Raw genomic sequence first — 27,583 nt, 5'->3', positions numbered from 1 at the left:
TAATTTTCTTCATCAGTTTTTTTGGCAATTATGGTGAAGTGCATGCTTAGCTGAGGAGGTTACATAAGATTGAAACATTTCTAGAACTACCTTCCATACTTTATTAAATTGGCTAATATGATCTTAATCATTGAGTTAATGCTGTCGTTTCCCACCACATAATTATAATTTTAATTAATTAGTTTTAATATTCTCACAACATTAAACATATGAACACAAACTTCACTTTTAAACAGTCAGCTGTATTTCTTTCTCATTATACACTTTGCTCTGAATCTTCACCACTCCATCCATACCCTCTCCTCTGACACCAGCACTACTACTCATAAATCTACCAGCTATATCATATAAACTTACCTCATATATTCAGAATTTAAAACCAACCTTTCACATTTTCTTTTCTCCTGTATTTTTCTCTCTCTTTTTCTTTCCACAGACCAGAGCGTTTTAAGCAACCTTTTAAGACATTGCCGTTTCTATAGACTATTCCCAGACGTAAGTAGAACAGCTAACATGTTGTTGTTGTTACTGTCATTGTTGGTGGTGCTTAAATTCTATTTATTTATTAATGTTTTACAGACACTTGTTGGAACCTGAATTAGCATGTCTTATAACTTAATCTGATATTATTATTAATCCATTCACACTTACAAATCCTTCTTAGTAATATTAAATCAAACTCCAGTACTTAAATGATACTTTATTTTTATTACTTTATTATTCTCCCCTGGCAGGGATAAAAGGTAAATTTGAACTTGGTGTAATTTGAACTTGGTGTAATTTGAACTTACAACAGTTGACTAAATATTGCAAGACTTTAGTTGTGTGCCAAAGACTCAAATTATTATATTTTTTTAATTCTCTTCTTTCCAGTTGAAAAATAAGGCTTTGATGGTTCAACATCATAAAACCTTCTTTAGCAAATAAATATTACTGACAGAAGCAGTATGAATACGAAACGGAAATCTTTGTATCCTTCTTCACATGGATACTGAAGTATTCTTCCTGAAATCATGTGATTTCAGCAATTCTGTCACCTATGCTAGACAATTCTTGTCTGCTAACTATACATCCATATGAGAGGATCTCTCAAGCCAAATAGTGCAGTAATATGGTGTTCTAACAATACAACCATGTTATGTCAGACATAAAGATTACCATGCAGTATTAATACTGCTTTCATTGCTAATATTTGTTTTTTTAACGAGCCTACTGCCTATTTGCAACATCTGTGATTGAACAGTCACTGTTTTTGTATACATCATTGCTGGTGGAATTTGGCTGGCATGCAATAAGCAAATACCTGCTTCTGATAAAGCACATAAACACTGAAATCATGTGATCTAGCAGGTCTGCCATCCATGCTAGTTGATTCTCATCTGCTAATGATATGTCTGTGCTTCTTAGTAATGTGCATCTATATGAGAGAATCTCTCAAGGTGAATATTGCAGGAATACGGCATTCTAACAATACACCCATGTTGAGTGGGATATAAAGATTGCCATTCGGGATTAACACTGTTTTGTCAGTGATGGATGCTCGACTGTTAACAGTTAGAAGTGATTCATCTCCCTGCCAGATATGTCTAGAATGACAGTGCCAGAACAGGTGCTGATGTCCTGATTAGCCAGTTAGCTTGTTGAAAAATATATATTAGTGACAGAGGCAGTATCAACACCAAGAGTTAATATTTATTCCCACTTAAACATGGATGTCTTGTTAGAACAAACTATACTGTGGTTGTTAGCACGAGAGAAACTCTCATGTTGGCTTTTGGTGCAAAATGCACTCTTTTTTATATCACGAGCGAAGAGATAAATACTAGCCAGCTCCAATCAAACATCCATGTACAGATTCCTTTGTGAGTTTCATATTGTTGTTGTTGTAGTTTTTGATGATGATGATAATGATGATGATGATAATGATGATGATGATAATGATGATGATGATAAAGATGAGGATGATGATGAGGAGGAGGATGGTGATGATGACGATGATAAGGAGGAGGATGGTGATGATGATGATGATGATGATAATGATAATAAAGATGAGGATGATGATGATGATGATGATGATGATGATGATGATGTCACTGCACTACTTGACCGACATTTTTGATAATGAAGATGATAATAATGAATGATGGTGATGAAGATGATAATGGAGATGGTCATGAAGGTGAAAATAATAATGCTGAAGCTGATGTTGTGGCAATGATGATGACGATAGTAATGATGATGGTGATAATGCTGATAATGATGGTGATAGTAATAATGATAATGGTAATGATGATGATGATGATGATGGTAATGATGATGATGATAGTGATAATGATGGTGTTGGTGATGATGGTAATGATGGTTATAGTAATAATAACGAAAGTAATACAGATGCTGTTGGTGATGGTAATGATGATGCTTTTTTCAAATTCTTGTACTTTCAGTTAGTTTCCCACCATTCCACAGTCATGGTGGTTCTTTACGACCTGGTGAAGGCCAGATTCGAAGAACCACAAGGGAAAAGCCATGAAACCCTATCCTTGATAGGGCAAATAGAGCGAGCTGTTTATTCCTGCAAGACAAAGTTAAGCGCTTGGTTAGCCAGACACCGTATCAAGGCAAATGCTTTGTCTCTAGATTCTCTTTTACCTGAACAGGTACGATCGAAGGACAGGATTAGTTCACAGATGAATGTTTATATTTGGGTTAATCAACTCAAAACGAGGTAAATTATTATTTTCTTGTGTGTCTGTATTTTGTCTTTATTTTAAGAAAGGCAGAAAAGAAGAGAGAAAGAGAGATAGAAATATGTTTTTATACATATATGGAATGGTAGATATAGGAAACTTCCTTGTGATAGAATGATTAATGGGTGGATCTTTGTGCGTGAGAAGACCCGGCAAGCCAAGTGAGACCAAAATCCAAGGCCTCTGCCAGGGATGTAGCCAGCCCATTTACACGTAACATTCCTTCATTGGACATTAAACTCCGCTTGCGAAGACCTGTTGAGGCAAGTGAAATCGAAATCGAACTAAATTTGTAGACTGGCACCCATGCCAACGTCTCTTTCATTGAACACTAAACTCGGCTTGCGAAGACTTGTTGGGGCAAGCGAAAGCGAAATCGTGATGGCACCTGTACCAGTAGATCACTAAGAGCACCGTCCGAGTGTGATCGTTGCCAGAGCACCAGCTGTCTGACTTCCGTGCCGGTGGCACGTAAATAGCACCATTTGAGCATGATCGTTACCAATGTCGCCTTCCTGGCACTTGTGCCAGTGGCACGTGAAAAGACATTTGAGCGAGTTCGTTGCCAGTACTGCTGGACTGGCTCCTGTGGAAGTGGCACGTAAAATACACCATTTCGAGCATGGCCATTGCCAGTACCTCCTGACTGGCCTTCGTACCGGTGGCACATAAAAGCATCCACTACACTCTCGGAGTGGTTGGCGTTAGGAAGGGCATCCAGCTGTAGAAACTCAGCCAGATCAGATTGGAGCCTGGTGTAGCCATCTGGTTCACCAGTCCTCAGTCAAATCGTCCAACCCATGCTAGCATGGAAAGCGGACGTTAAACGATGATGATGATATTACATATATATATATAAAACAGAGTTTGTGTGTGTGTGTGGTGCATATGTTCCTTATGGATTTGAAAACTGATTTGCTGATTTTAATGCAAGAGGTTTCATAAGATTCAGTAATCTTTCGGCTATCAAATAAAGTATGTTTTTTTGTACAACTCTTTTTTACTACAAAAATAACCTTGAAAAGGAGGTTGGGTCACAATTTTGAGGTAATTTTCAGGTAATATTCTGATTTGCTTCTAATCTACATTGCCAATTTTAATGTTTTTGGTGTCAAAAAATCAGCAATGTACAAGGAGTGTTAACGAGTGCATTTGTGATAACCCAATTTTTTTAATGGCGATTTTTTAAAGGGGGTGAGATAACCAAAGAGTACCAAAAAGGTAGCCACTATGTTCATTGTATTATGATTATCATAGTTTGAATCCTAATCATAAATATGGTGCAGGGGAGATTACTTGTGAACAAAATTAAAAAATAGCTCATTCCTCAGATCCTTAATTAGTTGAATTGCAATTACAAAACCTTTTCTGAAATATTGATAAATGTTGAAGATGAAGAATTGTTTTGATACAGAGTTAAACGATGATGATGATGATGATGATTACATTATTTATTCTGGGAAAATAGTAAGGCATGCAGTGCATGTGTTGCACACATAGACCCTTCGCCCTGGTATGTATGTATGTATGTATGTATGTATGTATGTATGTATGTATGTATGTATGTCCTGGAGACAAATATACATATTTATTACAAGCATGCATGAGTACATAATACATAAATACATGATGGCTGTCCACTCATGACCGAGGAAGACCATTGCCAACCTTCAGGAACATTGTGCGCTCTAGGACTAACTTATATTTTGCATTTGTGGCTCCGTTGGTGGCTAATGAGCCCTGCTCTTGACAAGCATACACGACTGAAAACAATGCAGACCAAGCTTTCCCCATTCACTATACGAGCCGTGCGCTTTCACGCAGCTCACTTAAGTTCTTCATGCTGGATACGTACTCTCTCAAAAGTGTCGATCCCTTCCTTAACCTGCTTCCTCCATCTGTGGTGATGACAGGCATTGTTCTCCCAGTCAGTGTCCTGCATATCACAGGCCTTTAATGAGGACTTGACACAATCCTTAAAGCGCAGCCTTGGTTTCTGCCGGAGTCTCCTTCCATTCACAAGTTCTCCATAGAGCATCTGCTTCATATGCACATATATACATACACAGATACATTCATATCTACATTACTTCCAGGTTGATGTCAAAATTCTAATGAAAAGGCCTTTTTTAGGGGTTGAAGACTGACTCTTTATTTATTGGCAAGACAGCTGAATAATTAAACCACAAGGACACTCATATATGCACATATATATATATATGTACATGTATGTATATATATACACATACTAATATACATTCATGGTTTTTTTATTTTTTTATTTTCCAGTATAGAGAAAGTAATTGATATCTTCTCGGAAGAGGGCTTCACACTGACAACTGACAATACAGAACGAGGCAAAGTGTTCGCCAGGGACCGTCATTGTTCCGATGTTCTTGTCTTCCCACCTGCTTTTAAGCTGTATCTGAGGCAACACCAACTTTTTAAAGATGGAAATATTGTACTGCAGGTAGGTATGTGGTGGTGATGGTGGTAGTGGAAGTGGTGATGGGAACTTTGTTAGACATGGTGGTAAGTGCTACAGACATTCTGGTGGTAATGTTGTAGTAGTAGTAGTAGTAGTAGTAGTAAAGAGTATAATGATGAGTGGTAGGACAAAGGTGGTAATGGTCATAGTATTGATAGCTGTTCACGGTGGTGAGTGATAACAATTATTGAACTGTACGAAGATTCTCATATTGAAATGAAACAGGTGAGTTACTATGAGTAATCAATCATACCTTTAACTCCCTCATATATATATACATATAGATATATATTTCCTCTTTATGTCTTGCAAGTACTTGGTGACCCTGTCAGTGCAGGTGCCACTTAAAAGCACCCAGTCCACACTGTAAAGTGGTTGGTATTCAGAAGGGCACCCAGCTGTAAAAGCCTTGCCAAAACTGACCTCGCCTGTGCTTGTGCCACGTAAAAAGCACTAAGTCCACTCTGCTGAGTGGTTGGTGTTTGGAAGGGCATCCAGCTGTAAAAGTCTTGCCAAAACAGTCACAGAAAACTGGTGCAGGCTTCGGCCTGGCCAACTCTTGTGGTACTGTCCCACCCAATCTAGCATGGAAAACGGATGTTAAACAATGATAATGATGATGATGATGGCTGTCTACTTGTGACTATGTTTATGTATAGGATCTCACATATACGAACCAGTTGAATTCAATCCACTGGGATTATACAAGCAATTAGAAGACAAAAACTCCTCTTAAAATTTAAAATCAGCAACATATAGGAGGCAAGGTATTCTGATCGAGATGATTCTGTTGATGGATGAAGGTGTGAGAGGTAGAGTTGGTGACATTAGTCACACACATGAGAGGACTGCTGCTACTACTACTACTGTGGTATTGGTGATGGTGGTGGTGGTGGTGGTGGTAGTAGCAGCAGCAACAGTAATAGTAAGATGAAAGACAGTTTCAAAGTGTTACAAAAATAATCTTTTCTACTCTAGGCACAAAGCCCCCAATTTTTTTTTTTGGGGGGGGAGTCGATTAGATCGATCCCAGTATACAACTGGTACTTAATTTATCGACTCCAAAAGAATGAAAAGCAAAGTTGACCTCAGTGGAATTTGAACTCAGAACATAAAGACAGACGAAATACTGCATTTCACCTGGCATGCTAATGTTTCTGCCAGCTCACTGCTTTTGAGAGAATATATATTGACAACATACTGTGCCAATGTCTTGTGTTTTGTGTAACAGGGTGTTTGTGTGTGTGTGTTTATATGTAGACTGTATATGTGCACAAGGGGTATAATGCATGTATGTGTATGTGTGCAGTAGTATATGGGTTGAAAGATGTGATAGTGATTGTACAAGATAGCATTATGTGTGGTACATAGCTATTCTTCTATGTGCGTGTTTGTGTGAGTGTGTGTCAATGATATACCTCCTCTTCTCCTCCTCCTTTCTTCTCCTCCTCCCTTCTCCTCCTCCTCCCTTCTCCTCCTCCTCCCTTCTTCTCCTCCTCCTTTGTGCATGTGTATGTGTGTCTGTCTGTCTATCTTTCTTTCTTATTTCTTCTCCACCTCTTTGTTGTTGTTGTTGTTCTTCTTCTCCTCCTCCTCCCCTCCACTTTTCCTCCTTTGTGTATATGTGTGTGTATGTGTGTTTTTTTGTGTGTGTGTCTGCCTTTCTTTCTCATTTCTTCAACACCTCTTTCTTCTTCTTCTTCTTCCCTCCTCCCCTTCTCTTTTGTACATGTGTGTGTGTGTGTCTGCACATGAGTGCATTCATGCATATGTGCATACACTATACTTTCTTTTCCTCCCTCCTCCGTCATCTTCTTTGTGCATGAAGTCTGTGCATGTATATGCATGCATTTTGCATGCATGTACATGTATTTGGGTGTGCATTCATACATATGTACAGTACGCCTATATCATTGAACATGAGGTTTACTTGCATCATTAGATATTGTCCGGTGTTGCTAGCAAGAGACATTAGATACGATAAATATTAATTGAAGGCTGTCATTGCTTTAGATCTCGGTTTCTAGGTGACTAATGCAGGATTGGAGTTGCCTTTGAAAAATATGAACATAGCAAGAACTTGAACTTGTGTGTTTGCATTGAATAGTGCATGTCTGGTCTTGTGTATGTGTATAAAAGAATAAGGACCTCCTTCGGTAATGAATAACCATGGGATTGCAGCTAGGAAGTTCCCCTCCGAAGCACAAGTCCAGGCAAGGCTGTTTATGGAAGACCAGCAGTCGCCCGTACATACAAGTCTCGCCTCTCCATGGTACTGATTTTATACAAAGGAAAGGCAAAGGGGCCAATACAGCTTGGCACCAGTGAGGTTGCATCTCATTTCTACAGCAGAGAGAACTAGAACAACGTGAAATAAAGTGTTTTGCTCAAGGATACATCACGCACACACATACACACATACACACACACACACAAGCCAAAACAGATCATGGAACCTAGTGTGGCCCTTGGCCTTGCCAGTTCCTGTCAAACTGTCCGACCCATACGTGTGCATGTTTTTGGAATATAATTAGTCTCTGCACATGTAGACAACGGCTGTAGTTATTCTATGTGTTTGCAAGTATATGAACACAACTTGTATGTGTGTGTCTCTGTGTGTACAATGTGTGTGTATGTTGTATGTGTGTGTGTTGTGTATGTTATGTGTGTATATTTTGCATATGTGCCTATATGTTGCATGTGCGTGTATGTGTTTGTGTGTGTGTGTGTGTGTGTGTGTGTGTAGCATGTGCAAGTGTGCTGTGTATGTGTGCTTGTGTGCAGTATGTATGTATGTATATATGTGTGTGTGCATGTGTGTATGCGTGTGTTGCATAAGTGCATGTGTGTGTGGTGTGTATGTATTGCGCATGTTTTTGATGTGTATGTGTGTGTGTTGAGCATGTGTATATATATATATATATATATATATATATATATATATATATATATATATATATATATATACGTGTGTGTGTTGTATGTGTCATCTATGTGTGTGTTGTGTATGTGTATATATGTATGTATCTGTGTGCCAGTGTGCATGCATTTATGCATCTCTTTGCCCCATAACTTTCATTTTGTTTCATTGTCAGGACAAGTCAAGTTGCATTGCACCACTGTCTGTGGCACCTTTAATTCAAGATGATGATGAAGTGATGCATGTCAACATAGGTTCAGCCCTAGCTACAGCTCATGTGGCCAGTCTACTCTGCTCCACCAAATGTCGTATTTGGGGCCTGGTGGACCCAAACCATCTTAAATCTGCTCAGAAAAATCTAGAATTTCTGGACATCAAAAGTATCCATTTGAAAAAAATACAAAAAAAATTCTCTTTATGTTGATTACTAAAAAAAACAAACAAAACTAATGAAAAATATTAATCATTGAATACTAATTGCAGTTAATGTCTTTGTTTAAATTCTAATTACCTAAAATGTCTTCAGTTTTCACTAATTACTTTGTAAATTAGTAATAATTATGAGACATATTAAAATATATAATATCTTGGAAGTTCTAACTTTTCATCAGGTCACACTCTTTGCATGTATGTTGATGGAGCTCTTTCAATTAATTTTGAATCGATTCTAACACACCCAACAATTAGGGTTTGTCTTGCACTCTCCTAATGACTTACCCCCTCATCCTACAATGCCTATTCTTATGCAGATGACACTATTCTTCATTCCTTCCAGACATTCCCCAACCATTCTTCAGCCACTCACAGTTTCGCCACCACACCTCTATCCTTCACAGATTCCATGAACAGAGACCTATAAATAATCCACCAATGGAGATATGCAATTTCCCAACTAATTCATATAAACAAATGATCACTAATTCTTATGAGTGTGTGTGTGTACAGGGTATCCACAAAGTCTGGGTACATGGAGTAAATAAAATCAAAATATAAACAATTAAATATAAGAAATAATTTCTTAAAGTATGTATTAATCCCCATGTACCCAGACTTTGTGGACACCCTGTATATATGAATGGTTTACTATACACAGTAAACCTCCTCCTGTCTAGCACCAAGACCAGAGGGTTGCTGGATTACTGTATTTTTCAGATGTCTGATCATCAATTTTTGAATTACCAAAGCACTTTACAAAACACATTAAAACTCTATATTATCATTAATAATCTGAATATAGAAAAAATGAGAGAAATAAGAAGAAATAAAAATAGAATTTAAGTAAAGAACAAGTTTTACCAACCTAATAAAATATAGGGGCTGGAAATGCAGTAAAATAAAATAATTGTTCTTTGAGAAGCAACAATACATTCCCTACTTTTAGGTCACTTTAAATAAAACCCTTGATTCAATAGCACTGTGTATAAACTCTATACTTGGAATGACCAATTTTAAAGACTATTGGATTTTACTCATAAGGTACTGGAATCTTATATGTATACCATTCTGCCTAAATAATGGATTTACAAATACAATATCCCTGCATATCTCACATCTATTTTCATTCCTCCAATTCACTCTCAATTTCATATCTTATCTAAATTAACTATTGCTCAACCATTTTCTCACACCGTCTCCGATGAAGGGATATAATAAATATCCTGGAAACAGCTGTAAGACCTTCTATTTATAGATGTTCTAAAATCTACACAGCCTATGAAAAGTAAATCTTTATATACACACTCTGATATATAACCTACGTTGGACCCCTTATTTGCATTATCACCGATCCTGGAGCTTAACTATGGTCTATCCATAGCACTTACTCAGCATTACCTGACACCTCTGGGTCTCATTGACACCACTACCACTCATAACCTATATACATATATATATATATATATATATACATGAATATATGCATGTATATACTTATATATATTCTGAAACCTTAACATTTCTGCTTATATATATTCTGAAACCTTAACCTTTCTACAGATGTAAAACTCTTGACAGAATCATTCTTAGATTTGTCTCCAGATGATCAGAAGTTTAAAGCTATCAGAATAATCTTGTTGACGGCCAAGTGTAGCAAGTCTGCTTTAAACAGCCCAGTTGATTTTGTGATTAACGAAGGAGAAGGTGAGTGTATTATTGTTATTATTATTATTATTATTATTATTATTATTATTGTCATTACTATTATTAAGGCAGCAAGCTGGCGGAATCATTGGTACACCGGGTAAAGTGCTTAGCATCATTTCGTCTGTGTCTGTGTTCTGAGTTCAAATTCTGCTGAGGTCAACTTAGCCTTTCATCCTTCCTGGGTCAATAAAATAAGCACCAGTGAAACACTAGGGTCAATGTAATCGACTAGTCCCCTCCCCCAAAATGTCAGGCCTTGTACCTTTAGTAGAAAGGATTATTATTATTATCATTATTATGAAGGCACATGGTGATATACCGTGCTTGGGTAGACCCTTGGTGATATACCGTGCTTGTGTTGACCTGTCAAGCCAAGTAAGACTGTAGTCATGGCTGATGCTGGTATTAGGTCAATAGCACCCATGCCAGTGGCATGTAAAATGCACTCACTACACTCTTGGAGTGATTAGCATTAGGAAGGGCATCCAGCAGTAGAAACATTGCCAGATCAGATTGGAACCTGGTGCAGCCCCTTGGCTTACCAGTTTTCAGTCAAAGCATCCAACCCATGCCAGCATGAAGGTGGACGTTGAACAATGATGATGATGATGAAGACATAGTGGTTAGGCACATTTCCCTCATGATTGAGAGATTCTGGTTTTGATTCCCAAACTGGCTGCACGTTGTGTTCTTGAGCAAAGCATGTCATTTCATGCTGCTCCAGTCGACCCAACTTTAAACAGGTAACTCTACAATGGACTAGCTTTCCAGCCAGGAGCAATATTGGCCTGCTCACCTAGCCATTCAGGTGAGATCATTTAGAAGCTAAAACTATGCAATATGCATTGTGATCAACAATGTAATTACAACAACCAATAGTCTGGTTGATCACATGATCACGTGATTATCATCATCATCATCATCATCATCATTATTATTATTATTATTATTATTATTATTATTATTATTATTATTACTACTACTACTACTACTACTACTACTACTACTACTACTACTACTACTACTACTACTAAGGCATGGAGCTGGCTGAGTCATTAGCACACTGGATGAAATGCTTTGCAGTATTTTACCTGTCACTAAGTTCTGAGTTCAAATTCCGCTGAGGTCAACTTTGCCTTTCATCCTTACATGGTTAATAAAATAAGCACCAATTGAACACTGGGGTTGATGTAATTGCCTCATCTCCTTCTCCAAAATTGCTGCCCTTGTGGCAAAATTTGAAATCACTATTATTATCATTATTATTATTATTATTATTATTGGACCGGCATAATCAGTACAGTGTTAGACAAAGTGTGACAAAATGTGAAAAGATAGCAGAAAATTGAGACATTTTATCCAACACTTTAACAATTGCTGTATTTCTTCCAGGTCTTTATATTCTGAGTTCAAACCCCATTGAGTTTAACTTTGCTTTATATTGCATTGGGCTCGAAAACATGAAGTACAAATTCTGCATTTGGTGAGTTCTTATTCTCACCCACTTCAGGCTAGTACTATTTCTTCTTTTCCTTCTTCAGATATCAGTGTCCTGAAAACCTTATCACGTGGTGGTGTCAGCAGGGAACAGTTGGAAGGTCTGTGTAAAGAGGAAATGGAATACCTCAAGCATTCGCTTCTCTGTAAGTAGACACGATGTTTCTGATTTTGTATGGTAATCATCAGCCATCATAGAGTCAAAACAACAGAACACGTATAACACATGTGCACGCACACACACACACACACAATAAACAAAGTATTTCATGTTGCTTTGATCTGCTCAGCTGACAGTAAATGTAGAGTTGCCTTCTTAAGTTATGCTGACTTACAAGGGCTGGCTTCCTGGTTCCCATGGGATATATATTTTCTCAATGATGCTCCATACATAGTAGACCAGTGGAATGAGATCTGAAGAATTAGGAGGCCAAATGTTGGTGGTGATGTGATCATGCAAATTGCTGGCCAGCCATTCTTGTGTCATTTGAGTCTTGTGTGATGGTGCAGAATCTTGTTGAAAGACAAGGCCTTCCATTGCATACACTGTTGATCCATGGCTTAACAACTTTATCCAGAACCTCAATATATGCAGCAGCATTCACCCTTAGGCCTTGTGTAAAAAAGTGAGGAGCCATCACATGTCCTTCATTGCTAACAACACCTAAAATCATGATGCAGGAAATTTTGTGTGCATTACCCTTGGAACCTCAGAAGGGTCTGTACATAACCATCTGTCATTTCTTCTGTTAATTTTCTGGTCCTGGTCAAAGTTTTTCTCTTCTGAGAAAAACCAAATCACACCATCTTTTGATGAATTTTTAAGTTTGTTCAAAAGTCTTTTGAATCTAATTAAATGGTTTTCTTTTGTTTTTTTCTGACATGAATTGACCTCTCCACATCACGTATGATCTCTTAATGCACAGCATTTCTACTTGTTTTTCTGACACACGAAATGTTTTTGCAATTAACCTCATTGATTTTCCTGGATTGTCTTCAATGCTTTACTTAACTTCCTGAATAAATTCAGGTGTCCTGATAAAATCAGAGCATTTGGAATGTCTTTTACGTTTTGATACAGGTAATATGCTTCCATCTTCTTTCTCTAACTCACACTGAATCTTGTGGACAAAAGATCTTGCAACTTTTAGAAAATGAGAAATTTCTAAATTACCATGCTTAGTCTTCAGAGCCACAATCACTGCATGATTTTCATTTCATTTGTAAACATAGGGTCTGTCATTGTTATTTTCTAAAAGAGTAGTTCAATAAAAATTAGTCAAATAAAATAATGACTAAAAATGCATGTGTCCTCAAGTACTGTCTGCACCCTGTATATATATATATATATATATATATATGGGAGAATGTACGAAAAAACAACAACGGACGAGGACAGGTGGTGTAAATAACAAAAGGATGTATTAGTATGACGCTCGGGAATACGGAAAGTCTTTGACGTTTCGAGCTACGCTCTTCAACAGAAAGAATACGGAGACAAGGAGAAAAACACGGAGAAGAAAAATTGAATAGTGTCCAGTCAACGGTCAATCATAATAATGGCTAATAATGGCTGACCGGAAGTTAGAAATTAGTGAAGAAAAAAAGATGATAAAGGTAACATACATATATGTGTGTGTATATATATATATATATATATATATATATGTAGTTCTTAGAGCCATTTCGCATCTATTTCTAGTATGTGGTGCTACTCATTAGTGCCCTTATTATAATTATATATTTTGTATTAATTGTTACCGATATGGTTTTATTACATGCTGGCTACTTTGGTAAAATCTTATTAAGATTTTATCCTTGATTGTATAAATATCTATATATATATATATACACATGCCCACATACATACACACCATGTGTTCCTAATGAAAATTCTTGTATATTTCAGTCCCTAACGTGAAAGGTGTGGTCTACTTGACCAGATCCATCCATGACCTAGAAAATGAAGTGGCTGTATCAAAGACTCTGGAATACGTCAACTCATTTGTCCACTCCAGTCATTCCATTTACAAAGTTGTTCCTCCTGTTTTACCATTCAACAGAGATGACATTCAAAATAAGATTGGCCTTCAAGATAAATACATCAAGTTCAAACCATCAGCTGCCATGAATGGCTGCTTCTTAGCAATCATTGCTCGAGGGGTGAGTGGATATAATTTATAATCTATTTATTCATTTCTCATGATGCTCTTAAGAATTCATTAGATATGGCTGTGTGTGTGCTGTGAAGGCGATTTAGATGGTGTAGGTCGTTATGAGCCACCTCATATGACTCTCAGAAGGCTGTAATTTCGCTGGTAGTAACCCGGACGAAAAACATACAAGTGAGGTTGCAGCTTAAACACGTTTATTGTAGCCACACGTATATACACGATGGAATGATAAATAGAATGGTTGGTGTGTAAAGCCATAGTCTTCAGTGCTGTGCTCCTGTCTGCTAGCTGCTTCTAAATTATGTGTTATATGTGCAGCTTCCTTTTTTTCCTCTTTTTTATTTTTGTTATAACATGAGCATGTTATTAAGAATGAACTTACACGCATCCAGATGTAGCTAAATAATATATTGATTACCAACCTCCATTGTTATTTTCTAAAAGAGTAGTTCAATAAAAATTAGTCGAATAAAATGACTACTAAAAATGCATGTCCTCAAGTACTGTCTGTACCCTGTATCATCATCATCATCATCGTTTAACGTCCGCTTTCCATGCTAGCATGGGTTGGACGATTTGACTGAGGACTGGTGAAACCGGATGGCAACACCAGGCTCCAGTCTGATTTGGCAGAGTTTCTACAGCTGGATGCCCTTCCTAACGCCAACCACTCAGAGAGTGTAGTGGGTGCTTTTACGTGTCACCCGCACGAAAACGGCCACGCTCGAAATGGTGTCTTTTATGTGCCACCCGCACAAGCCAGTCCAGGGGCACTGGCAACGATCTCGCTCGAAAATCCTACGGGAGCCAGTCAGGCGGTACTGGCAACGGCCACGCTCAAAATGGTGCATCTCATGTGCCACCCGCACAAGAACCAGTCCAGGGGCACTAGCAACGATCTTACTTGGCTTGCCGGGTCTTCTCACGCACAGCACATTTCCAAAGGTCTCGGTCAGTAGTCATCGCCTCGGTGAGGCCCAATGTATGAAGGTCTTGCCTCACCACCTCAGCCCAGGTCTTCCTGGGCCTACCTCTTCCACGGGTTCCCTCAACTGTTAGGGTGTGGCACTTTTTCACGCAGCTATCCTCATCCATTCTCACCACATGTCCATACCAGCGCAATCGTCTCTCTTGCACGCCACAACTGATGCTTCTAATGTTCAGCTTTTCTCTCAAGATACTTACACTCTGACGGGTATTCACATTGACATTACACATCCAACGGAGCATACTGGCTTCATTCCTTGCGAGCTTACGTATGTCCTCAGCAGTTACAGCCCATGTTTCACTGCCATGTAGCATGGTTGTTCGTACGCATGCGTCATACAGTCTGCCTTTTACTCTGAGTGAGAGTCCCTTTGTCGCCAGCAGGGGTAAGAGCTCTCTAAATTTTGCCCAGGCTATTCTTATTCTAGCAGCTACACTTTCAGCGCACCCACCCCCACTACTAACTTGGTCGCCCAGATAGCGGAAGCTATCGACTACCTCTAGTTTTTCACCCTGGAATGAGATAGAAGTTGTTTCCTGTTTGTTTACAGTCTTTATTGCACCTGAACATCTGCCACAAACAAAAACTAACTTGCTAGTTAACCTGCCTTTGATGTTGCTGCACCTCTTATGTGTCCATAGCTTGCACCGGGTACATCTTATAGAGTTACTACCTACTCCTTTTCTACATACTGAGCAGGGCCATCTACCTGAAGGGGTTTGTGTTTTATCTACCTTCCTACTTATTAGGATTTTGGTTTTAGCTAGGTTGACTCTAAGGCCCTTCAATTCTAGACCTTGCTTCCACACCTGAAACTTCTCCTCTAGTTCTGATAGTGACTCCGCAATTAGGGCAAGGTCATCAGCATAGAGGAGCTCCCAGGGGCAACCTGTCTTGAACTCCTCTGTGATTGCCTGGAGGACTATGGTAAATAAGAGGGGGCTGAGGACGGAACCTTGGTGGACCCCTACCTCTACCCGGAATTCATTGCTGTACTCATTTCCAACCCTCACCTTACTGGCAGCATCTCTGTACATGGCTCGCACAGCTCTCACTAACCATTCTAGCATCTACGACGGGCTTCTTTCAGTTTCCGTCTACCAAATCCACTCACAAGGCTTTGGTCGGCCCGAGGCTATAGTAGAAGACACTTGCCCAAGGTGCCATGCAGTGGGACTGAACCCAGGACCATGTGATTCATAAGCAAGCTACACGCCTAAATATATATATACACAAAGGCACCTAGAGCAATTAGTGAAGGTATAGTACATGCAACTAAGTTATATTCACTTACAAATGAAATCTATGATACGCATGCATGTATGTATGAATGGCTGTATGCATGGGTGTATCTTGTTAAATATAAAAATGATATCAATATTTAAATATCAATTGTTTTACAGGGTGAACAAAACTATTTTGCAAAAGAATTACCAAACTTGCATTCAAATAGCACCAAATATTCTGTAAGGAGGAGAAGCATGATCAAATCAAACTTCCAGAGTTCTAATCGAAATAATGCTGCAAATAAAACCAAAGAGAGAATTTTGGCAGACCAGAAACTCCTTGAAATCTTGAAACCAATTAAAACAAATACCATCCCTCAAATGGTTCCTGGAATTCAAACGCTCTCTTCAGAGATTGGTAGATATTCATTGGGCAGTCCTGATACATTTGTGCGACCAAGTCACTTTCACTCTCGTTTGTTGAATTCACAACAAGAGGACATAGCACTGAAGCAAAGTATACAGTTTCAGTTTCGGAAGAAGCTCAGCATTGATTCATCCAACGGGTCGTTTGGATTCAACAAAACTAATCATTTGGCAGAGCACAAGAAAATTGTAAATCATCCGAAACCATTTCGATAATGAATGAATTACTAACACATTTGCTACTTGAATAACTGTCCATTACACACACACACACCTATATATATATATATATACACATGTGTGTGTGTATGTACACATATCTATCTATCTATCTGTCTATCTATATATATATGCTCTAGTATGGCTGCAGTCTGATAAATGAAACAAGTAAAAGATGAAAAATATGTGTGTGTATACACACTCACATATATATATAAATGTATGTATGTATGTATGTATATATACTGAATGTCAATAAATCAAGAAAAACAAATTTACATTGGTAGTCATCCAGAGATATCCTTTATGGAGTTACTGTATTTCAAAACACAATGTGTATTGGAAGGGGATAGAAATCATCCTAGCAGTGACTGGTGAGATGCTAAATGTGCATTTTTGCTTGTACTTCAAGCCAACTGCATGCTGAAATGAAATCTATTGCCACCAATACAGGAAAACTGAGAACAAACCGTCACTGATATTGCAAATATTCTCCTGCCTGAATAAAAACCTGTTATATGCAACAGAATTACTATTGGATAAAAATAGATATGTATGTATCATACTTAATGTAAATACACAGTGAAAAGCAAATCTACTGGGGTATTCATCTGGAGATAATATCTATAATGGACATGTTGTGTTTAAAAATACAATATATATCAGGTGGACATAAATTGTCTTAGCAGTAGCTGAAAATGTTAGATGTGTATGTCTTTCTCATATGGCATTGTCAGTGGTATGTACTCTCAGCCAACTGATAACATGTATGTTGTATACATGCATGTACATTATTAAATAAAGTAATTTGACCACTCTTTTCCAATCCTCAATGTCTCTTAGTGTGGGAGAGATTGTCTCCTGCTCCATTACAAACACTGCATTAGCACATTGTAAAGGGGTAAACTGGCAGAATTGTTAGCAAGCAGGGTGAAATGCTTAGGAGCATTTCATCCATCTTTATATTCTGGGTTCAAATTTTGCTGAGGTTGACTTTGCCATTCACTCTTTCGGGGTCAAAATTTGAAACCAATATTTCACTACTGTAAGACACTGAGTTGCAGAATCATTATTGTTGGGGGGGGGGGGAACCTCCTTGTGGTATTTCTTCCAGCACTTTACGTTCTGAGTTCAAATCCTGACATGGTCAACTTTACCTTTCATTTCTTCAAAATTGATTAAGTCAGGAACAAGGAATAATGTAAATGACTAATCCCCTTTCTCAAATGTGCTAGCCTTGCATCTAAATCAGAAACAGTATTTCCTTACTATACCCCAACCCAAAATATTTCATAATGGTTTAAAACTCACCTGTTTCATTTATAAGCAACAATTTTCATCAAACATTTATATCAAATGTTGTTGTACTTGGGGATGGTCATATTGCCAGTTTAGCCAATAAAAATACACGCACTGTATGTTTGGTGTTAATTTGCTTCAGTTTTATATTAAATTAATCCTATTTCGGCCAAAGTTCTTTCGTCACACTTCTGTGACCTCATCAGTGGTCCTTTGCTTTCTTCTTTCTTATGTGTGTCTCACCTTGCTAACTATCAGCCATTTTGGTTCCTGAGCGGCACATATGGGGAGCCCTATGGCACACATAGGAGGGTGGAACATCCTTGGCGGCACATATGGCGAGCCCTATGGCGCACTTACGAGGGTGGCACATCCTTGGCGGCACAATTCTACCACTTCTAATTTTCTTTTCGCTGGTAGGTGATTTTAGAAGTTTCAGAAAATTTTGATTAAAACTTTAATCAAAAATTGTGATCAACATTTTCATCCTTTGCGGCACATATGGGGAGCCCTATGGCACACTTACGAGGGTGGAACATCCTGGGCGGCACATATGGGGAGCCCTATGGCACTCTTAGGAGGGTGGCATATCCTTGGCGGCATATATGAGGAGCCCTATGGCACACTTACGAGGGTGGCACATCCGGGGAGCCCTATGGCACAGTTAGAGGGTGGCACATTTGGGGAGTCCTATGGCACACTTACTTTCCGTTGGTTCCCGTTACCTTCCAGATCTATAATAATAATATATGCCAAAAAGGAATTTGTGTGTCAGTGTGTCACACTTTGACCCCCCCCCTCTCACTATTCAATGACACTTCAACTATTTGTTGCTCCTGCTGGGGTGAGAGTAATAGTAGGCATAGAGATGGTGAGGGTGGCAGTAGACTGACAGCTGTGATGGTAATGGGATAGTAATAGTATGAGCTGTAGTTGTGGTAGAGGCGGAGGCAACAGTGATGATGGTGGTAGCTGAGGGAGCCAGGGATGACGGTGAAAGTAAGCAATGTGAAAGACAGTGGTGATGGTGGTGGAGGGGAAGGCAGCAAAGTCAAAGGTATTAATGGTGGTGGCATCAGAAGTCTGAATGGTGTGCGTATAACAGTTGTGGTGGCGATGGTGGTGGTACTGGTGATGGTGATGGTTGAAAACAATCAACAGAAAGAGAGAGAGAGAGACGGAAAGAGGACAGACAGAAAACAAAAAAAAAATGTTACTATGCAGCTTTGCAATAAGTTGACAAATTACATCATTGTTTTGATGAAAATTGTTCATTGCTTGAGAAATATTGGTCAAGTTTAATAAAATTTAATATGTACTCAATGCATGAAGTGTCATCGTTGGGCCCAAAGCCCAATGAAGAGCCCTCCACAGGAGCTAGCTTAAAAGCTGCCCGACAGGGCAGTTTTTAAGCTAGTATATTCCTATACACCAGTAAAGAGACAGCATGGTCTAGATTATATAAAGGCTGACCTGGGGTTAACCAACTGTGGCTCCCAGGGCCTCATGCAGCACTCGATGGTCTTTCCTCTATAAATATATTTTTTAAGCCAGCAGAGTGTGATTAGGTTGCTGTTTCTAGCATACTGGACACCCAAATAAATCAGAGGTGAGGAAGCTCTAACACACATTCAAATTAGAAGTTGCGCAAAACAGTTCATTTCATTCGCATACGCACAAATTTCTGAAATTTAAGATACATTATTTTTTTCAGGACAGATGTGGCCTCACAAATCTTTATACACTTGTACTTCTCAATCTTGATATTAAAGAGGTTTTCTATTTGTTGTCGTAGTTCCCTTGTTGTTGAAGATGTAACTGCATGACTCTATCCATGCGATCATTCTTTACAGATCCTCATTACATGCATAGACTTACCTGTTGGTTTTTCATGCAGAGGGTGAGTCTGAATTAAAAAATTTATTCCGAGCGAACTTATCCCATATCAATAAGTGTATAATCTTGTGCATATACACTGATGAAAGAAACACTACTTGAGGAAGTATGGCAAAAGCTATGTTTAACTGATGAGGTTAGAATTAAACCAAAACCTATTTGGTGTTGTCTCTCATATTTGATAGAAAATGACAAAGACCATTTTACTTCACAATCGTTAACACTAATTAGCTGAAAATTAGGTTAACTGGTTTTTGTTTGGCTTTCACTGAAGTCATTGGCATTGCATAGTGTTTGTTTTTAGCCACATTTCCATGCTTGAATGAGTAGGAAGAAATGTGTTGAGACAGATTTTCTCTAGCTGGATGCCCTTCCTGTCGCCAACTCTCACCCATTTTCAAGAAAGCTAACCCCCACTCCGCCCTGGCTGGACATGTTTTTCATGGAAGCTTGGAAACGAAGGACACAGCTTGTATGACGGTGGTTATTGTTCACAACAATCACATGATGTCAAAACAAGGATCCACCAACTCAACACACACACACTTCTTTCAGTTTCTCCAACCAAATCCACTCACAACGTTTTGGTCAGCCTGGGGCTATAGTAGACGACAATGGGGCAAGGTGTATGAGCCTGGGCTTATTTTCACTGTCACCAGAGAGAAATTTGAAATCGGTAACTGGTCTGCAGTCTAACAATTTTAAACTGAAATTTTACTAAGAAAAGCTAAGTCTTTTCACTCTAGGAGGGAAATAAAATAAACATGGATGGTAACAGAATCAGCACAACACTACCATCAATCCATTTTTGTGACTATACTATTTTACTTGTTTCAGTCATTTGACTGCGGCCATGCTGAAGCACCGCCTTTAGTCTAGCAAATCGACCCCAGGACTTATTCTTTGTAAGCCTAGTACTTATTCTATCGGTCACTTTTTGCCAAACCGCTAAGTTTACGGGGACAAACATAGACACACACATACATATATATATATATATATATATATATATATATACATACATATACACGATGGGCTTCTTTCAGTTTCCGTCTACCAAATCCACTCACAAGGCTTTGGTCAGCCCAAGGCTATAGTAGAAGACACTTGCCCAAGGTGCCACGCATTGAGTGAACCCAGAACCATGAGGTTGGTAAGCAAGCTACTTACCACACAGTCACTCCTGCGCCTATAGAAATGTTTTTTTTTTTTTTTTTTATTATCAAAGATTAGCAGTCTGAATGGTTATATTAGTTAAACCTAATCCACTAACATTTCAGCAAGCAGATCATTTGGACCCGATCTGGTTTTATTATGACTATATAAGCGAAGCATAGCCTTCACCAATTAAATAAGATACAAGAGCCTACCCTACAATGCCATTCTAAAAATAAACAATCACATCATGGTGGACTCCCATAGCCATTTAAAAACTAGTTTTATAGAAACTTCTTCACTAATGTAGGTTTACAATAGCATTCTCTGAGAGAACATGTTTCAATGGCTGGAATCATGCTGAACTATGTTGGATATTAGAGAAAGAAACCTAGATGTTTCATGCTATAAATACATCTAAGGCAAAATTTATTCACAGACCCATAAAATACTACCAAGTGCCCACAACTTACTATTTTACTTGCATGGACCCCAGAAAAATCTTATATGGATCCTGGTCGAGAAGCACCGATTTAAAACTGAATGAATAAGCATCATGTTTGACAGAGTAATCTAAATGCTTAAAAGGTTAAGGGATTATTGCTTTAAGAAAATATTTAAGAATATGTCTTTGCAAAATTAATTAAAACAACTTTGCATTAAAAAAAGGGGGGAGGGAAAAAAGCAAAATTATTAAAAAACAATAGGAAAAAATTTTAAAACGATGTTTGTCTTTAAGGCATCAGAGAATATATTATATAATATACCCGGAAAATATAAGTGGATCAAAAAGATACAAATTTTAGTGATTGTAATTCGCTTTGTGTTGTTTTTTTTAAACATCTTGACTCAAAGTCGATGGGAGGATTATGTGAGTCTTAACGACTATGTGAGAATGTGTCTGTGGGTGTGCATATATATATATATATATATATATATATATACACACACATATATTTATATTCAAAGTAAATAAAAATTATACATGGAACTGTTTTGCTACCAAAAAAATAATTTCTTTTTATCATACTTTTTTTTTTATTATTCTACATTAAAATATATTTTTAAAATATCTAAAATTTAACTTTTATTTGAAAAAAAAAAATATCAATATTGAAAATATATTTTCTTCTTGGTTCTCAATTTAAGAAATATATTTTGTATTCAGCATTTGAAGAGAAATATACCAACCATAACCCTAAGCAGATATTTAAAAAAATAAATACATTATGAATATATCTTATATCATATTAAATTCTAGAACACGAAAATGGCTCTCTGTATTACCATATCGTGTACGTAACAACTGGTCCGTGGGTTGGTTGGGATCGATTTGTAAAACGTTGTGATTGTGGTTGCTGTTGTTGTAGATAAGGTTGCACGGGTAGTCAGCAGTAGTTGGTTCGTACTGATGGGAATGGAAATGAAGAGGATAACGATGATAAAGATTTGATTGACAGTCCTGGAACGATTCTGATGTTCTGTCGTGATAATCTTGGCAATCTGGTGTGGTGCTGTTGAAGGAATAAGGGGGTGGCAGAGGTAAATATGGCGGCTGAGCCAGATGCGATCGACTAGTGGGAGTCAGTGAAGACGGTGGGGTTGGTGTCTGGCGGCAAGATGAAGTTGAAGCATTGGAAGGGGGAGCAGGGCTGTCGGCACGAATCGCTGGAAGGCCACTGGAAGCTGATGCCGGAGATGATGGTGCTGGTGAAGATGGGCTTTGATCAGAGGAATAAGATGCCAGGCGTCTTCGTGTGATTCGATAATCTCGTGGTTCTTTGCCTTCACTTGATATAAGGGCTGGTAGAATACGACGCCTAGCATTGATGTACCAGTTATTGACCTGCTGGATTGTCAGACCAGTGTCCTTGGCCATCTTTCGCTTTGTTTCTTCACAAGGGTAGGCACGAAATCTGTTTTGATACAGCCATTTCATGAGATAATCAACAGCCTCCTTCGGTAGATTCCCACGAGTTCGCTTTCGTTTTGAGCAGTTATCTACAAAGAGAGTTAAAAAAAGAAAAAAAGGGAGAAAAGATTAATAATACATCTGTATTAAAAAAAAAGAAACAATCAGTGAATTTACATATAGGTTTGGTAGAACAAACAAGAAGGATCTTTTCTGTTTGGCTGCACCTGTGGAAATCAATTGTTTCAAAAATTGAAGAAATTGAAAAGTTGCAGCCAAACAGAAAAAGATCCAACATGATAAACAGAACTCACAACATGAATATATTAAGCTTAATTATTTTTAAGCAACAGAGGTTACAAACTGACTCAAGCACTGCTATATAGTATATACTCTTTACTCTTTTACTTGTTTCAATCATTTGACTGCGGCCATGCTGGAGCACCGCCTTCAGTCGAGAAAATCGACCCCAGGACTTATGCTTTGTAAGCCTAGTACCTATTTTATCGGTCTCTTTTTGCCGAACCGCTAAGTTACGGGGACGTAAACACACCAGCATCGGTTGTCAAGCTTTGGTCGGCCCGAGGCTATAGTAGAAGACACTTGCCCAAGGTGCCACGCAGTGGGACTGAACCCAGAACCATGTGGTTGGTAAGCAAGCTACTTACCACACAGCCACTCCTCTTAGGGAATAATAAGTATTCCAGGTTATCATGGCATTTACTATTTCACACTTTACTAGTGCAATGTAAACAGTATCATTTATAATATTATGCTCGAGAAATTAACGTGCAAGTGGCTGAGCACTCCACAGACACGTGTACCCTTAATGTAGTTCTCAGGGAGATTCAGCATGACACAGAGTGCGACAAGGCTGGCCCCTTTGAAATACAAGTGCAACAGAAACAGGAAGAAAGAGAGAAAGCTGTGGTGGAAGAATACAGCAGGCTTTCCTTTTACACCCCGCTAGAGCCATGTGGAGCTTTAGGTGTTTTCACTCAATAAACACTCACAACGCCTGGTCTGGGAATCGAAACCATAATCCTATGACTGACTCCATCCACTGCACTAACCACTGGGCCATCTTAATAAAGCGCTACATTTAAGCCGTTAACAGGAATTTAAAATCAAATTTCACAAGGCCCGTAATTTGAGGGGTGGTGGGGCAAGTCGATTACATTTTGGCATTTTGTTTGAGAGAAAGTTGGCCAAGACAAGATTTGACCCCAGAACGTGCAGTAAATAGTGATAAAAAAAAAAGAAGAAGACCAGAACAAATACCACAAGGTATTTTCCTGACGCTCTAACGATTCAGCCAATTCGCCGTCCTAAATTTGTTCTAAAATAATCTCAATTTATGTAATGTGTATCCTCTTTATATAGTAACATGTGATTTGAGAAAGATTTGACTATTATTTCTAGGAGACTAAAACGACAACGAAAGGATTCCCCTTCCTTGGCTACGGTTTATTCGACATGTAAAATATTTTACTCAAGCATACGTGGTTTATATCAGGAAAAACAAAAACAACACCGAAGAGACCAACGGCAAAATAAACCGTATTAAATCGAATTATATATAATAAAAGTACACAAATTCCCTAAATACACAAACAGGCGCTACCATATGCATCTTTCTAAAAAGGATGGGCCAGGAAATGACCGGTATTCGTTCAGATCTGTTGCTATGGATTGTGTTGCGTGGTCGTAGAACAAAGATGCGAGTTAATTTCCGCTTGTGTCATATGCTTGACAGAAATAGTACCTGCATGACCTGACAACGCCAACACCTCGACCACGACAGAAATATCACAAACACCAAAACCACAAGGAACATCGCCGGTTCTTTTGGTCAAACTATCGTATCTCCAGCTGCTTCAGATGCCAAGATATCAAAAATTGTCGAAGTGGAGTACAACGGTTTTTGCTATGGAATGGTGAAACTATTTTTTCGTTTTCTGAAAAAGCAACGTTTTGGACTTACGACACTTTTGCATTTTAGCAACGATATAAACACACACAAACATTGTGTCATTGCTTTCGTGTGAAGTTATATACAAAAACATTAAACTAGATTACTCAATAGTTTTTTTGTTTTGTTTTAGCATAATACATATTTACTAATTTTTACAATTTTCGACTGACCAGTTACTATCAATGTGTGCCATGACGGCTAAGGCCAAAACTTCGTAGTCACAAACTTTCCCATGGAAATAAACAAATGAATAAAAGCTATATATTTTCCGATTATCCGATTGCACTCAACAAGGTATGGGTCGACCCGAGGTTATAGAAATTAACACACACACACACACTACCCAGAGGAAGAAAAATGAAGTTACGAAGCCTCACCCCCCCACAAAAGGTATCAAAAACAAGATTAAAGTTCTCATTGGAATTATTTTCACCCCCATCCTAGTCCCCCACTTATTTATGAGAAGACAAAGTGGAGTTTGCATCCATAAAAATTTAAAACCCATCTTCATATTAAAACCTAGCAATTTGCCTGCCCTCGCATGTTTTCAATCCTTATGAAAAACATTGGATAACCCCCCCTCCACCGACATTTATTCAATGAATCATGCCTCTGTTAATGCCAACAAGAACTTAATTAAAGAGCGAAATATCATCATCATCATCGTTTTAGTACCCTCTTTTCCATGTTCGCAAAGGCCGGACGGAATTCACTAAGATTTTATACGACTTGATGCCTTTCCCGTTACCAACGCAAGGCAACATTTTCCTATGAAGACACGTTTTCAGGAAAGACTGGAATTGAAAGAGAGACAACTGTCTGCATGATGGCGACACTCGATCACAAACTATGACGCATTGTGAAGTGAAGAAAACAGTAACACAGACACACGCGACAGGTTTCTTTCAGTTTGTCTACCAAATCCACTCACAAAAATTAGGTCAGCTCGAGACAGTGTCTTAAAAAGACTCCCATTAACATCATGAAAGCAAGTGTGGAGAAAGAAGATAGAATAATGTCAAGGATAAACTGTTCGGGGGAAAAAAAAAAAGAAAAAAAAAAGAAAGAAACAAACAAACACGGGATAGTCAGGTAGATTGTGTAAGATTATCTTTAATCATCAGGTCATCTCGACCTGGAGAACAAGTGATTCAGAACGGTAAGGGAAAACCTTTTAGTTTTCAAGTGTCAACGCTCTGTCGATCGCATTACGGAAGCTAAAGATTAACCTATATAATCTAAATTAAAGCAAATTTTTCGTCACACAATTATATTATTAACTAAACGTTAGTAAAAACAAATAAGCTGCTTTTAATTTAATGACAGTAAAAAGAGAAAGGAATGACACATTTTTTTATAGGATAAACAATACCTCAAGTAGTGGAGGTTGTGGTAGTGGGTATATTAATAAATCGGGTACTGCGATGCACTGGTGCACCGCAAGGGGGCATCTAAGTGCGCCTGCGGGCTTTGAAATATTATACACATGCTTGAGTGTCATGACAAAAAAGTTTTATTTAGAAGTATGAATAATAAAAACAAAGTAACTAAGCGAACTTTCAGAACAGCCATCCCACATAAGTTGGAATTTCTGTTTTAGGATTTTCTCAAATTTTTGTATCCTACATTTCAAATGAATGGGGAAAGGCAAAAAAAAAAAAAAAACCCATCGTATTTTCACAACAGCAACCACAATTAAAATTATTCTTTACAAACTGGCAAAAGTATGAAGGAATAAAAAGAAAAACGATAGGTGACTTTTGGTTTTAAAACAGATTCATTAAACAACAACTGTAAAATAGTTTTAATTTTAAACAATTCCGTTATACCACATCCACAGACATCTAAAAGTAGCTTTTTGTGACTGCTAATATCACGAGAAGGTACTATACATGTAGAACTTCAGAAATAGCAGCTGAGGCACACCGTTCCAACGTACTTATACCACCCGGCAACGAACAACATCACTGAGAGGTAATTCAGTGACTCGTATGTCGACGAATGATAGCCAACACTGTTACATGGGAGCAATGCAATAATCCTTGCAAGAAAGCTTTCACAGAAAGAACCGACGGGAAGCGATGGCATTGTACCTGACGATTCACGTTTTATACTGTTTATCAGAATTCACCGTCGTCACTTCCAGTTAGGTTTTTAAAGAAATCCCTAATTGCATCAACGGTTTATGTTCACAGGTTGTTTTAATTTAGACCAGGGGGTACAAAGGTTAAGAATACGTACATCCCACCCGTTTTCGGCGTAACAAAAACCCTAACCCCTAGTGTGCGTATTCTTTATTCTCGCCATTATATATGTCAGGCAAAAACGGAATTCGTTGTTTACTGTTTAGTTCTGGTTTATGACAAGCCTATCCAATCAATTTACTTTCAGTTTTATTTAAAACACCCCCACAGTAATTAACCCACGTGGTGGCAATGTCGAAGCCGGCCGAATATCGCACGAAACATTTATATGAAGACGCTAGCACATTCGTTATTAAAATATCCGTTTAACTGAGT

The 27,583-nt window shown here is 38.2% G+C and overlaps 2 protein-coding genes across 10 annotated transcripts in view; one reads left to right on the top strand and one right to left on the bottom strand.

Moving 5' to 3' along the window:
* Positions 1–19,913, top strand: part of LOC106874963 (protein NSUN7) — a 41,432-nt gene extending 21,519 nt beyond the window's left edge. The window contains exons 4-11 of the mRNA XM_014922889.3: positions 437–495; positions 2,445–2,725; positions 5,037–5,217; positions 8,331–8,535; positions 10,151–10,294; positions 11,839–11,940; positions 13,704–13,957; positions 16,360–19,913. Of these exons, the coding sequence (XP_014778375.1) occupies positions 437–495; positions 2,445–2,725; positions 5,037–5,217; positions 8,331–8,535; positions 10,151–10,294; positions 11,839–11,940; positions 13,704–13,957; positions 16,360–16,824 (1,691 nt within the window). The 3' untranslated portion in view covers positions 16,825–19,913. The remainder of the gene's footprint in view (positions 1–436; positions 496–2,444; positions 2,726–5,036; positions 5,218–8,330; positions 8,536–10,150; positions 10,295–11,838; positions 11,941–13,703; positions 13,958–16,359) is intronic.
* Positions 19,914–20,775: 862 nt separating this feature from the next.
* The window catches only part of LOC106875024 (uncharacterized), a 55,524-nt gene continuing 48,716 nt past the window's right edge, over positions 20,776–27,583 (bottom strand). For all 9 annotated transcript variants that reach the window (XM_052969936.2, XM_014922979.3, XM_014922993.3 and 6 more), the window contains one exon: positions 20,776–23,178. In XM_052969936.2, coding sequence (XP_052825896.1) covers positions 22,418–23,178 — 761 coding nt within the window. In that variant the 3' untranslated portion in view covers positions 20,776–22,417. The remainder of the gene's footprint in view (positions 23,179–27,583) is intronic.

Source organism: Octopus bimaculoides, chromosome 8, assembly GCF_046866305.1.
Source record: "Octopus bimaculoides isolate indiv1 chromosome 8, ASM4686630v1, whole genome shotgun sequence".
Lineage (NCBI taxonomy): Eukaryota > Metazoa > Mollusca > Cephalopoda > Octopoda > Octopodidae > Octopus > Octopus bimaculoides.
This window is presented reverse-complemented; position numbering and strand designations above follow the sequence as displayed.